The 14,130-nt window shown below is 37.5% G+C and overlaps 1 protein-coding gene across 1 annotated transcript in view; it reads left to right on the plus strand.

Moving 5' to 3' along the window:
* KCNK2 (potassium two pore domain channel subfamily K member 2) overlaps positions 1 to 14,130 on the plus strand; it is a 79,031-nt gene that overhangs the window by 63,559 nt on the left and 1,342 nt on the right. Inside the window, 1 exon segment of the mRNA XM_086626276.1 lies at positions 242 to 381. Within this exon segment, the coding sequence (XP_086482402.1) occupies positions 242 to 381 (140 nt within the window).

Below are 14,130 nucleotides of genomic sequence, written 5' to 3' on the forward strand. Positions count from 1 at the left end.
TTCATTATTATGAATGATTTGCATCCTCTGAACTGTGTTTTCAAGAGTGGATGAATTTAGATCATTGTTTATTCAAATTCAACTAAATGTTTTGGTCTGAATTTTTGCATGGATAAGAAAACAGAAGAAGTTGTAAGAAATATAACTTGTTTTATTTTTTTTATTAGCAATATAAATAATTTAAAACCAGTTTTGTCCCTATAACTATTAAGTCTGCTTTAATTTTACCTGTATTTTTCAGGAGGATCAGATATCGAGTACCTAGATTTTTATAAGCCAGTGGTGTGGTTCTGGATCCTTGTTGGGCTTGCTTACTTCGCAGCTGTCCTCAGCATGATTGGAGATTGGCTAAGAGTCATATCAAAAAAGACAAAGGAAGAGGTAAGAACACTTTGAAAGGGAAAGAAATACTACTTTTTGAAAACTTTGATTACAAGTCAGATGGCCTTGTAGTGGCTTTTGCTCTTAGGGCATAAGTCAAAGCTGTTTATGTATAAGTATATGCTGCAGCTCAAACTGTAGCAAACCTTGAAGCAGCCTAGTCAAACATACAGTGATTTTTACGTGGCTGCATATAAAATTAGGTTAAATGTATTATTAAGCCAAGTGTATATGCACAATTGCACCTGACTTGAGGAAAAATTTCTGTAAAAGGATTGTTCTAGAAAGTAGAATGTAGTCCTTAATTTTTGAGGCAAAAATCATTCTGCTTTGATTGTTTCTATAGGGGATGAAGGTATGTAAAGAAAAATACTAAATCACTAAATAGTTATATTCAGGATAATTTTATAGCAGTAAGAGAATAAATGTATCATATCATGCAAAGTATTGGAATGAATTATTTAAATATGTCTGGGTGTATTTTACCATAATATCTTCAGCAGCATGCCTAGTTATTTGTAGTCAGGTGCATTGCTTTCAGTTCAAATATATTTTTTACTTGTAAATGTGTATTTATCATTCCAATGATGCTACAATATTTTACTTCAAATTGTGTCATTTAGGAAAATGTCCTGGTTTTGAAAATGTTAGAGGATAAATAAAATTTCCTTTGATTGCAGCTAGCACAGTTCAGATTTTACTAGAAGTTTGAGGAATAAATAAATTTGGTTTTAAGCAATGTATTATTTCCCTCTAATTTAACTTCAGTTCTTCTGCACGCATCAGTTCATTTGTGTTACTCAAATATAAAAACTCTAATCTCTTTTTGATGGAATGAGTATGTTGGTTACTGTGCAGTGGCCCACTACTTACATTGTTTTAAATTGTTTTCCTAGCTGTAGGGCATGACATCAATGCCTAGATGTAATTCTGGCAATCCTTGAATTCCCAAAGACCTTGCTATCAAGGGCAGCTTACCCCTATATACCTTCACTCATTTCAGACCCTCAGGGTCCCTGCTGCTCTCTGACCAGAGGGCAGCAGTGATGGTGAGAGCTGGCAGGAGGATGTGAGCTGGGCACTTGGGTAGAATTAAGCCTACTTTGTGAGGCGTGTGGAGTGGGCACCCCTTTTTCATTGCCCTTGCTATGCTCGCAGCTCCTTTTAGTTAGACACTACATTGTGGCGCGTCTGTTGTAAGTACACTTTCACCAGGCATTTCATAAACACTTAGCTCTGAAGCAGAGGACAATATTTATTCGATCAGTTTCATTTAGAGAGTATTATCTTTTGCCCCCGTGCTGTAAATTTGAAAGGATATTTATAACTTTCGTGACGTAATGGGCTTTACTAGTGTCCTTCACAGATCTGGAGCAGCAGGTATCACACAAGTGTTCCCGTTTGCAAGTTCAAGAGTTTGCAGGATTACCATTTTGTTTTCTGGAAGAGCACTGAGGGCATCTTTAATATCCAGCCTGCATGATTTACACTGGCTGCAAGGAAACCAAGAGATCACTTCAAATGCCATTAACCTGCATTGGTTTTCTTCATTATTTTGAACTTCAGAATTAGGTTGGTCTAGCCCATTTTCCCTCTGCAGTAGGAAGAAGTGAGAGCTGGACAAGCACATGTGCTGCTTCCCCTGTGCGCTCTCCTAGTGTCTCACTGTTCTCAACTTGAGACATTTCCTAAATGGCATTTGGTTTCCCTGGGTTACTTGTTTCTGGATTTTTGAACAAATGTGATATGACTGATGCATTATGATTTGGGACTATGTAAAAATACCTTGCTCAGGCTTGGTTTTGCTGCATTTCCTCAGATGCTGATGGCACGGTTTAGTTCTTCACACTCCTTCTTAGAATTAGTCTGGTCTTTAATCTCACTTTTCTCATACTCTTCTGTCTCATCCAGGCAGTAAGACCTCTGGATAAGATGTTGTCTTGACTATATAATTGTACATAGCACACTGAGGGATTAATCTTGTTTAGAGTATCTTATTATCCATATCATGATGATGATAATATATTAAGAATGTTTGAATTTTATAGTATCTTGGATTTATTTAATACTGAAGCAATTTCATATAGACTTACTTTGGAAAAGATTTAAAGAAACATGATTTGAACAAACTCATATATTCCTTTAGCACATTAAATACATTCCTATTTTTATCAAGTGAAACTCTATTTGCCAGGTTATGCAGCACAGTGCTATGCCAAGCTTTCTTTTCTCAAACACCAAGAATGTATGCCCCGTTTCATCTTTCTATTCTTTCTAACCTTTGTAGCCTAAACAATCCGACTCATTTTGTCTACAGAAAGGAAAACCTCATTCTTCAGATATATCCAAATTCTCTTGGATGATGCAGGTATTCAGGATTTTGTTGTATACAAGGTCCTCATGTGTGTTAGGTTAGATTAAAGGCAGACATAATTGGTACCATTTGTTCAATTAATCATATCTCTGATGTTCAGCAATCTCCACCCTACTTCTTAACCCATTGCTCAGGCATGTCTGAGAATTCATAACAGCATGGAAATATTTTAGCAGTTTAAAAATGCTACAGTTTTAAAAATGAGGCAGACCACTTTGAGAATTGAATTAAGGCATGGCACAAGTTGTATGCTAGTTAGAAAATACAAAAAAAATTATTTCTTTAATGATACTTTGTAGCAAGAAAGCTAAATATATTGCATTTTGTTGTAAGATTGGCTGTGTTTGAACAGAAGTGTTGTATGAATATTCACTTTACGGGTGGCATTTTATGATAAAAGCTGCTGCTCTTAGCTCATCCTTACTATCTGCCCAGGAAAATTTGAGTGAAGAAGCTGAGGGAGTTTAGTGGAAATGCAGTCATCAAGTCTCCTCTATGCCAGCAGAAGCCAGAGGAGACAGAATTTCTTGTATTGTCTGTTTTATCAGTTAAACCTAAATTTGCAATGCTCTGTTTCAACTTCTATGCATGCAGATTATAGCGGAGGAACCTATCTGGAGCTCAAATAGCAGAAATGAATGCAATGGAAAATCTTAGTTCTAAGTATGTTTTTTAACTGTCTTTTAAGGAAACATTCTGTCAGTCCTTGGGGAAGTAGCTTACTATACTTAAAGTTAGCCTTTGAAATTAGAAACAATGTTATACACTGAAATCCACTGAGGTACAGAGGCTATGATAAAATCTGTAGGACCATAATTAATGCACTCTGAAAACTGAAGCAGTTTAATATATTTACTGGGAATTATGAGACACTGAAAATCTTCCTTCATGAAACTTGCTCACTATGAGTATCAACACCTAGAAGTAAACAAGTTTTTGTGTAGGATTTGTATCATACCTTTAATGAAAAAAAAAAAAGTAGTAGCCTACCATGTTTTAGATAACAGGAGGGAGCAGATCATTCAATAGTAATTGGTTGTGTTGGTTTCAGCGATCTAAGGCGGAGGGCTGGTAGTAGCCAAGTCTAGAGAATTGTACAAGAATCCAGGATAAAGACAGAGGGGTTGCAAGTGTTGAAAAGCCCCTCTCTTTGCTTCCCCTCCACAACCAAAACTATGTATCAGCCGAGGTATTTGATATCTCTTTTGATAGACCGCTGTAATAATCTCCTTTTTGCCTTTTCCTGTAGTCTAAAGTAAAAAATAGTTTATCATAGCATATTTAGGATATATATTGTGAAAGGATACCTCCATATTCCAAGAAGTGGGCATGCTGATAATGAATATCACCTAATATCTATAGTCCTGTTCACATTAAACTTAAAGCAGTTGCATTGTTCTTAAGAGCAATTTTCATAAGACTTTAAGAGAATAATGCATTTCACTGTTTCAACAAAATAAAACATCTGTTTCTTTTCAGAATATTACCAGAAAAGTTTGTCATACGCAAATGGAACTGAGACAAAAAAAAATCCCATCAGATATGCAGTGATCCACAATAATGTTATATTTTGATATTAAAATCCAGATAACCAGAATGTCTGTCAGTTGCTCAGGTGGTTTTATCTCTTGAAATACTCTTTTGAGAGTTTTGAATGCATTAAATAGGGAGGGAAGTGAAAGACAAGTAGAGACAGAAGTGGGAGTTTTAGAAGGCTAGATCTGCTGCTGGAATCAGTTCATACAGGAAGATAGATGAAGTGTCAGAAAGTCACTGGAACATGCTGCGTACTGTAATCTTAAGTAGGCGATCTGTCTCTGAAGTTCAGCTTCAGCTATACTAGCTTGCCTTAGACTCCCTCCTCTTCATTATTCTCTGTTCTCTGATTACTCAGAGCACTTTTAAAGTCTTCTGATTTCAGTCTCTTTGAAAGGTAAAATTTCAACAGGATTTTTTTCCTTGTCATATTTTTCTTTTACCTCAGTATGCAGCAGCTTTTGAATTTCAGCACTTCCAGCAAAAATGCCTGCCCAACCAAGACTCTTAGTCATTAGGGTTGTAAATTTCAAATTCTTGATTTTAAAATTAGATGCTTATGTCTCTTGACCTCACAATATTCTCTTTGTTAAGCTCTAGTCCAGACTCCATTCAAGTCAATGAAGATGAGATTCATCTCCAGTGTAGATATTAACATCTAACCTAGTCATCCACGTTCCCTTCATAGTCAGTGGAAGGAAATCAGTGTTTCTAGCATGATCCATTTGATTTTTTTTAAGGCATCTATCATATGAGATGAATTGCATCATGGAAGAGTCTGTTCTCTTCACTCTATACTAGGAGTCCAGGTGACTGACTCATGTTAGACATAAGCTCAGTTCAGATAAGTGATTTTAATGCTGTGAATGATATGGATCCAGCTTTGAAGACGAAGCCTGAAACTTCATGAGAAATAGCACATTCACTTATCGTGGAAATTCAAGAGGCAATAGTTGTCTTTCTTTGATATTTATAAACAAAACAAACAAATTTGACTCATCTGAATCATCATTCAGTTTAATCTTCTTGGCACCAGTGGCAAAACTGTCACTCACGTCTGTCAAAACAGAAGTAGGCTTGTCGTGATGATGCCATGGAGATTATTGCACTCCCTATAATATTTGTTGTCTTTTCATTTTACTACCTTCAGGCTGAAGGTTCTCTCCCAGCATATGGGTCCCCCAAGGAGAGACCCTAAATGTAGGCTGTATGCATGAAAAGATGAAAAAATGAATGGACTCAAGTGAGAAACAGTTTTGCATGTTTTTAGTGAGTTGAACGGGCATACTAGGCAAACAGATAGGCCTCAGAGGCTATTCTGTGAAGGTGTGTGACCAAGGAGGAGGAAGGAGAAGTTCTTTCAGTGGAGGTGAGCTCTTAATCTGCCTTTCAATGTTTTAAAAAACAAAATTTATTCACTTAGAAATGAAGGTGATGAGAATAACTCTTCAGCCTGGTGATTAGAGATTTTTTTACAAAGGTGTGAGCCAATTGTTGATCCATCACACATTGTTTTAAGTGAGATGGATTAGCTTTCTGTTAAGAAAACAAGTCTTTGGGCTTTTCCTTTTCTTACAAAAATTGAAGAACCCACATTGCAGTAGTTTTAGCAATCATATATCCACCAGTTCAATGGGTATGTCAGTCTGAATTGGTGGAAGCCTGTTCCTAGAAAGCACTGAATAAGTATATGTGGGAGACAGTCATGGTGTGAAAGCAATTGCATATGAAGTCCTTTTGCAAGGCAGTGATTAATAGGGGTGAGACAATTCTAGGGTGCGCAAGCAGAGGATCACTGAATTTCTGTAAGAAAGGTTGTTAACTGCTGCACTTGTTGTTAAAATATATATATTACCAGAAAACAGTCCCTAGATCTGTGGTCTAAACTTCAGAAAGAATACAGAGCTACATAAATGGCAAGAGTTATCTGAAGAGAAGTCCACTTAGCATTAAGAGTTTTTTCCAGTCCATCCAAGATGTACAGAAAAGAGTGTTTGAGAACGAATTGTCACGTTCAAAAAGGTAATTGTTTCTAATAATTTCTGTGAGATGGGGAAAAATATAAAATCTTTCTACAGTAAATACAGCTGTAGGTTTCTGGTCAAATTTGACTAGCAACAGGACAAAAAAAAAAAACACCTCAAAAATGAAAGATGGGAGTACAGTCCCTTCATAACTTCTCTGAGTCTTGCAGATGTATAAAGAGTGGTATTGGTCTAAGGAGAAGGTAGAAATGACTGATCTGGTTTTGAAAGCAATTTGATTTCTTCCCTTCCCAAGAGATGATGAGTTTAAGTCATCCTGGTGGTGTTCTTGGTCATGCCCTAACAACAGTTTGTAAAACTGACTTTCTGTATCGATTACTCTTTTACAAGTGCACTGTGGTACTATGTGCAATAATGAATATGGAAGAACGTGGTATTCTGAGAGTCCCAGGAAAACTAATCTGCTGATGGTTTTTAATGCCTTTTTGAGATGTACATAGCTTTGAGTACTGTGGATGCATGATGCCTGTCTAACTTCAGATTCAACACATGTGCAAATGTAACAGCTACACTGTTATCCTTTTGGCATGGTTTATATTTATATCGCACCTCTTAGCTGGGCGTATCAAAACCCTTTAGAGACGGCTGTTTTGGTGTTGCCTATTACGTATCAGTTCCCAAAGTGACGCTGGTGTGGTGCTGGTTACCAGAGAAGTGCTGCCTAAAAGCCCTTCTGTGAGCAGCACAGTGTGCTGTGCCTGCCAAGGGTGGGGGGCTACTGTTGGTGCCTCTCCTGGCAGCCCCTGCACCTGGCCCTGCTCTCCCACAGCTCTCCCCCTTGCTTCACCGTGCCATCTGGATGGTTCTGAGGAGATGGAAATGCCTCCAGTGCGGGCTGAGTCCAAACACCAGATAATGATGGTTAGAGGTATTGAATTTGCAAAAATAAAACTGGAGCAAATGATTTACACTTCATAATGAAACAGAAATTGATTAAAGAGTGCTCAGTTATAGCAGTGGCATTTCTTGGAGTTAATTACTCATGAAGATTCCCTGAATGTGGATTATCGTGGTTTACCTTAGTAAACCTTGATTTTTGGAGACAAGATGTAATTGATCCTTTAAGTGACTGTGACAAATGTATCTGTGATTTAACTCTATTGACAGTGATATTTAATCTGGAATCTGTTCAGCCTATTTTTCATGATTAGCATTCCTGAAAACTCTTTTCAAGCAAATATCAGAGCTTGTATATCATTAGGAAAAGATGCCAAAATATGTTAGTAATACTGAGCATGTAAGCATTTGATATCTGTCCTATGGACGAGTCTGCAAACAAAGCCATTTCAGCAGAATACCCTTGCATCTTCAGAAGTTGTGTTGACAGTGAGGAAACTCTGCTTTGCAGTCATGGATAAAAGGACTGGAGAAACTACGGAGCACTTTTCTTTACAAGGGATGAGTGCAGTTGTAATACTACTAGTGTTAAACAACCAAAGCAGAGCTTTAATATTTCACACAAGTAGCATTCCATGTATTGACATTGGAGAGCTAAGAATGAAACAATTTTTACCAGGACTTGACTGTGTAGTTACAATATTCATTCCTTACTCAGTAGCAAGTCGAAATTAAGTTTTTTATGTTTCCTTTAGCATATCTTTATGAGCAAAAAAGTCCAATGAGTTTATGATATAGTCATTGTCTTTTTCCTGTGGGAGAAAGTTGAGACAGTCTTACAACTGCCTGTGGCTTGGGTTTCATTATGCTTCTAGTATAATTCTTACATTATTGAGATATTTTTTGCTGTTTGTGGCTGCAGCAAAGTTGCTTGCCATATAGTGCAGACAGAGAATATATGCTGTTCTTCCGAATCACCTTAGGCTCAGCTGGTAGAGCTTTATGTATACCTAAGTAGTTTCTTGTGGTTAATACAGGTGGATGTCATTCACTCATCAGATTGAAAAAGGGGATGTCTCTCTGGGGTAGATAAAACAACTAAACAGAACAGCTGATTTTGGTAGGAAAAAGCATCTTTTTTTATCCTTGGAAGTTATTAATAAAGCAGAACATTAAGGACTGAGATAATCAGGCCAATAGTTTGTGCACAGTATTGACACAGACATGCAGCTTCATGCAAAGAAATGTCTGATGGGCAATATTCAATAATAGTTCTGAGGAGACCTCTAACACAGGAATGTTCATATTTCTGGAGAAAAAAGAGGTAAACCAAAAGAATTGTAGCTACCATTAGTATATCTGATTCTGGTTTTGTAGGCTTTTTATTATTATTATTATTCTGTAGGCTGCTTGTTTTTATTTTGTGGAATCAGACCATGATAGAACGAAAGGGCCATTCCTGCATCTGCCATCTGTCACATCTCCACAAAACATATTCCCACAGCTGCCACCATAGATGTTCCTCCACAAAAAAAATCATCAAAATTCATGGTCTTTCAGCATTCCCATTGGAGAATGTGGTTTGTTTCATCCAAGGCATCAGATGTGCCATCATGGAAGTTATGTGGGTGAAGCCAAACAATCATTACTCACCAGAATGAACTCACAAACATTACATATTAGAGGACTGAATAATCCAATTTCCAGCAGGAGAGCATTGTTCCCAAAATATTTCTGACCACTATGGCTACAAAAATACAACTGTCTCCGTAATTCAAATGTTAGTCCAGAAGATGGCAATTTTACAAAATAGTCTTTTCCCATTTAATATTTGCCTGAAAAACAGAGGGACATATATACCAGTCGGGGGAACCAAAAAGAGATCACTTACTACTTCATTTGTGCCATTTGCTTTGAAATTAAAGTCTGGTAGCTTAAAGACCTGGTGTAGAAGAGTTCTCTGCTACGGATCTGAGGTTCTACCAGAATGAAGGAATAGAAGATAGTGGTTAAACACCTCGGAAAGCTCAGCACAGGTATCTCATTAGTGCCTGTGGCATTTCTATGCTGAATTTTGTTACTATTTTCCTTTAAAGACAAGTAGAGCACAATCTTCTCTAAATACCTGCCCACAGATTACAGCACAATGAGTTTGGATACTTACTAAGATAATTGGGATGGAATTTTGTTTAGTTGACTATAAATGAGATTCCCTTAACATACAGGAAATGCTCAGGCTTCAGTAAAAATGTCTGTGAAACTTGTGTTTTTTCCTCTTCTGCACTCTAGTCTTCTCTAGCCTATAGACAACTGAGGTAGTGAACATAAATTTGCAGCCAGCAGTAGCTCAGGTGGGAAGAGGTGGTGTGTGCTTGCCCAGAACTGCAGGAAAGTGAGATGGCAGATAGACAAACCCTCCTACCCACACAGGGAATCAACCCACCCAGCAGCTGCATTGTTAAACCCATCAACCCTCTCTGTACCTACTTTTTTTTTTTAATTTTGATTTTTAAATAGGACATGGAGAACAATTTCTGTGAACACTGGATGAGTTTCCTGAAAGCTAAGACAAAATGTTATGTACTCTACTCTGATGCCTGGATAATGTGACATGCACATGCTCTTTCTAGTTTTGCCTCTGAGCAGAATATCATGGAGAGGTTAATTGGATGTGTTATTTTTAAATAACAGAAAAAGTACATTGGCAGGAAAAATTAAGCTGTGAAAGTTTGGTGAATGCATTAGGGATAAATGTGAGAAATTATATACTGAGGAACGTCTAGAGCATTAAGAATATCTGTAAGAAAGGCTACTTTTTTCCCCTCCTAAAATCAGTCTGATGGATATCTCCAGCTCATATACTTCCTCTTTAATTCACTATTTTGGCTTACACTAACATGACCATTGTAAAATGTATGAGCCCTGTACGCTAAAGGAAAGAACATTAGGTATAGCTATGAAAGAAAAAGCTGCACATGTTATTTAGAAATATATATGTTAATTTTCTTGCATAGCATATATAATGTTATTTTTTTTCTTATTTAGTACTTAGCAGTTTAACTCCTCCTAAGTGTATCATAACTTTCTTGTCATGTATCTGAGTTCCATCCAAGCAGGATATCTTTCTTCCCACTCTCTAAGTAGAAATAGATTAACTGGTTATACTGTAATGTTGGGATTTTTCAAGAATCTCCCTGAGAGAGCAGAGTAAAACTAAAGCAAAGTTAAGTTAGACAAGCGTGTGTTCATTTTGGTCTAAGGCTGTCCTTAATTAGGCTTTGTTTTGTTTTTTTTTCTTTTTTTTTCTGTTAAATCACAGATGTGGCTCAATTCAAAGTACAGATTACTCATGTAAACAATTATGGCTAGATGTCTTGTTCTGTCCATATCACACTTAATAGGAGGGGTGGTCTTCCTGCATGGTGGGCAGTTTTGTTTGTATCATTATTTGGATATCTGGTGTGAGTGGAGGGTCCAGAAAGATCCCCAAACTCCTGACAAGTATAAGGAATTAATTTATTGAAGAATGAAGCAGGTGCTTCAGTATCTTCAAATGCGTGGGTGTTGTTTTTTCTTTTGGCAGCAGCACCCCCCTTTTGGACATACTTACATTCTGGCTTACGCCGTTGGCCTCTGTCCAAGCACAGAGCTCAGCTAGACAGTGAGAAAGCTAAAACATGGCAGTGATTGATAGAAAGTTTTGGTCTCACCAGTGATATTGGCTGAGAGCCAGTTTTAGGTCATTACTAATTTAGATGGGGTTTAGCAGGAGTAGGTGAAAGAGTGGTTGTTTAATGTCTGTTTTTTTTTTTCCTAGTTCTGTCAAATTCAGTATGTCTGTCTTTAAATGATACTTGTGGTAATGTATGTGCACAACCTGGGAACTGTTTGGTCATTCAGGAAGTTCATGCAGTATTTTTTTGATGTATAGTTAAAAGCAAACAGACAAGCCCCCCGAAAAATCAGAAATGACTTTAACAGGAATGAGTAGACACACTTCAAAATTGTTCAGAGGCTATTCCTCATTATACCCTAGTAGAGTAAATGTGACATTTCCACCACAGGTAGAGAGAGACACCTTAACATAGACATTTAGAGATGCTACTAGAGATGACCCGTGATATTTGAGACATCCTCATGGGGCTTTCAGATATGATGCAGAATGTATGGGATATCCAGGCCCATCTGCAGTGGTAGCTGGAGGCCAGACAGTCTGCACAGGGCAAGGAATTGGCTGTTTATTTAGGAGAAAAGTGTATGGATTTTCATGGTGAAGTGTGCTGTGTGGCATATTTAGTTGTGTTGCCATTACCATATTTCTTGAGAGTTTGTCATTGAGACCTGTCTTCCCTGGCCTCATAAGGCAGTGAGGTATTGCTTCGTAAATGCCTAATAAAGTTTACTAGCTGTTGATGATCGAAGTACAGTGTTAATAGGTTAGAGCTGATGCTCCTTGTGAAATATGTCTAACACCTTGCAGTCTAATTTGGATTTTGATGTGGAAGAAGCCAATCCAGGAGCTGGCCTAGGAACTGTGTCCCCATTACTGGTGACATCTCTATTTCCCAAAGGCTGGGAGTGAGCAGCATCACCAGATTAGTGCTGCTTATTGTATGGCTGAGTCAGGTGCTATCACTGTGACATGTTTTTCCTATTAGTTTTGAAATATTTTGTATCATTCAGCCTTATGTAAAGTACTTAGTTGTCAATAATTTCTGTGACTAAGAGGCCTCGTCCTTGTGTCACATTGCCCCCACCTATGACAGCTGCAGATTCTACAGAGCTGTGTTCTGTAACGAGGCAAGAGAATTGGAGAAAAGTAAACAATTGTTACAGTAGGTTGGTATGTTAAGATTTTTTCTTTTTAGCAGCATAGGCAACTGATATTTCAATTGCTTTACACAAGACATTTTGTGGCTGCCAGCCCCCAGATGAAGAGGAACTATAATGCAGTATGATAAAATGTCATACCCTAAGGACAGAAAGAACCTGAACATATACAGAAGTGTCCTATGGATAAAGGAGGGATCAAATTGTAAGAGCAAGTTGCTTATGTACGCTGGCGGTTAAAAATTGCACATTTCTTTTCCTATAACCTTTTGTGCTTGAGTCCATAAGTGCTATGGAATTAGGAGTTTTATTTGAAGAGATGATAAAATTTTTGAGTGTATTTCATTTCATACAAAAGCTAGGGGCTGAAAGCACTAATTTGGGGCATGCGTAGTTCACACAGCACTGAACCTCTAGTTTCTCACGCTGAGCCAATTACCTCTGTTTTACTGCTAATGCATTTCAATTCTGCTTAGCAATAGCACTGCGTTTTTCTTTTTTTTCTACGATTTTACTATAAAACTGGTCTATGGGAAGATGGGATTGAGTCCACCGTGTTCATGTTCCACAACACCTTAACGGGAACGTGAGCCCATCTCCAAAGGCATATTTAATGATGTTCTTCAGCTGGCAGAATAAACTTGCTTCCCAAAAGAAATCTAATTAAAATTTAGTAATCAGATATTCCAACAACTACAATTTTAAAATTCTTCTGAATAACTTACATGCACAAGAGTTAAAATAGAGCAGCTTGCCCTGTGCAAGGCAGGTCCAGCACCAGCACGCAGTGAAGTGGGCAGGGGAATTCTGAGCCTATCCTAGGCATTACATAGACTTGCTTTTGTCAGAGGCATGATCAGCTGTTCTTTCTTTGCTGAGAAAACATGAGAGAAGTGGGAACTGAAACTAGTAGTAAAAAGGAGGTCAAAAAGCTTATGGGGAGACAGTTCAAGATGCTTGTAAGCTTCCAATAGATTGCCAAGACACAATTTTAAAGCTACCAGTCTGATAAGATCCCTTGAATGTGACCATATGCAATTTCAGATGTGTGCCTGAGCAAAATAACTGGTGAATGCTTATACAGCTGATGAGGGGTATAAATGTGTAGGGTAAAATAGGAACCCATATACTGTCTCTTTGCTCCTCTGGACGGAAGCATGCTTCAGAACCTGAGCAGCCTGCCTTTAGTAAAGCTCTGGAGACAGACAAAGCTGCCCCAGGGTGTGCACTGATACCACTTATCATTTTTATTACTTGTTTACTACAAATAAAAATATTATAGCAGCTGAAATGTTTCAACATTACAGATTTCATTATTTTCAGATCTGAAGTGCAGTGTGTCAGATCCTAATTGCACAATTTAAATACTAATAATCATTCAGCTGGGCGAGTCCTCTGTGTATTACAGATAATAATCCCTGTTTTAGAAAATATACATAATGGGTCCACATTAGTCATCAGTGTAATTCACTGAAGCTGAGACAAATGTAATAAAATGACCTCTGGGTAAAGAGATCTTTTTGGTTATTTTCTGGAGGGGAAAAGTTTTCCTGAAACCCTGTCACTCCTGAGTGAGCTGATTATTTTTTGCCTTCATTATATTCCTGTTTTCCACTGCACTGCAAAGCATGAATAAGCCTGTGGCCACTTTTCTCTGATGGTTTACCTCCCGTATTTATCTTTTTAAATTTTATTTCTGTGCATACCAAGTCTGAGCTTGCTTGCCAATGATTGAAATTCTGGACTGAGCAGTACCAATTAGACTAATTTATTTAAGTGGGTAAGTCTTCTGAAATGCTTTGCTTTGGAATTATATTTATCAGCAGTCTATCTTCCCTGCGTTAAACACCTTCCAAAAATTAAACTGCCTACAAAGCAGAGCTTTAGAGAGAAACAATCTATTTCCTTTGCAGTTATGAAAAGATAATCTCCTCAAAAGGTGCCTCCTTTAATTACTTACATAACTTATTTAATATTGTAACAGTGGTTTGGTTGAAATACAAGAGCAAAAATATAAATAATATCTAAATTACAAGGCTATAGTTCACCTCAGACTCTTATCTGGGTGAGCTGCTCAGTCTACCTTGTGCCATATCTGAGAAATAAATAAGGATAACTTAGGATTCT

The sequence above is a fragment of the Tauraco erythrolophus genome, chromosome 2, assembly GCF_009769465.1.
Source record: "Tauraco erythrolophus isolate bTauEry1 chromosome 2, bTauEry1.pri, whole genome shotgun sequence".
Lineage (NCBI taxonomy): Eukaryota > Metazoa > Chordata > Aves > Musophagiformes > Musophagidae > Tauraco > Tauraco erythrolophus.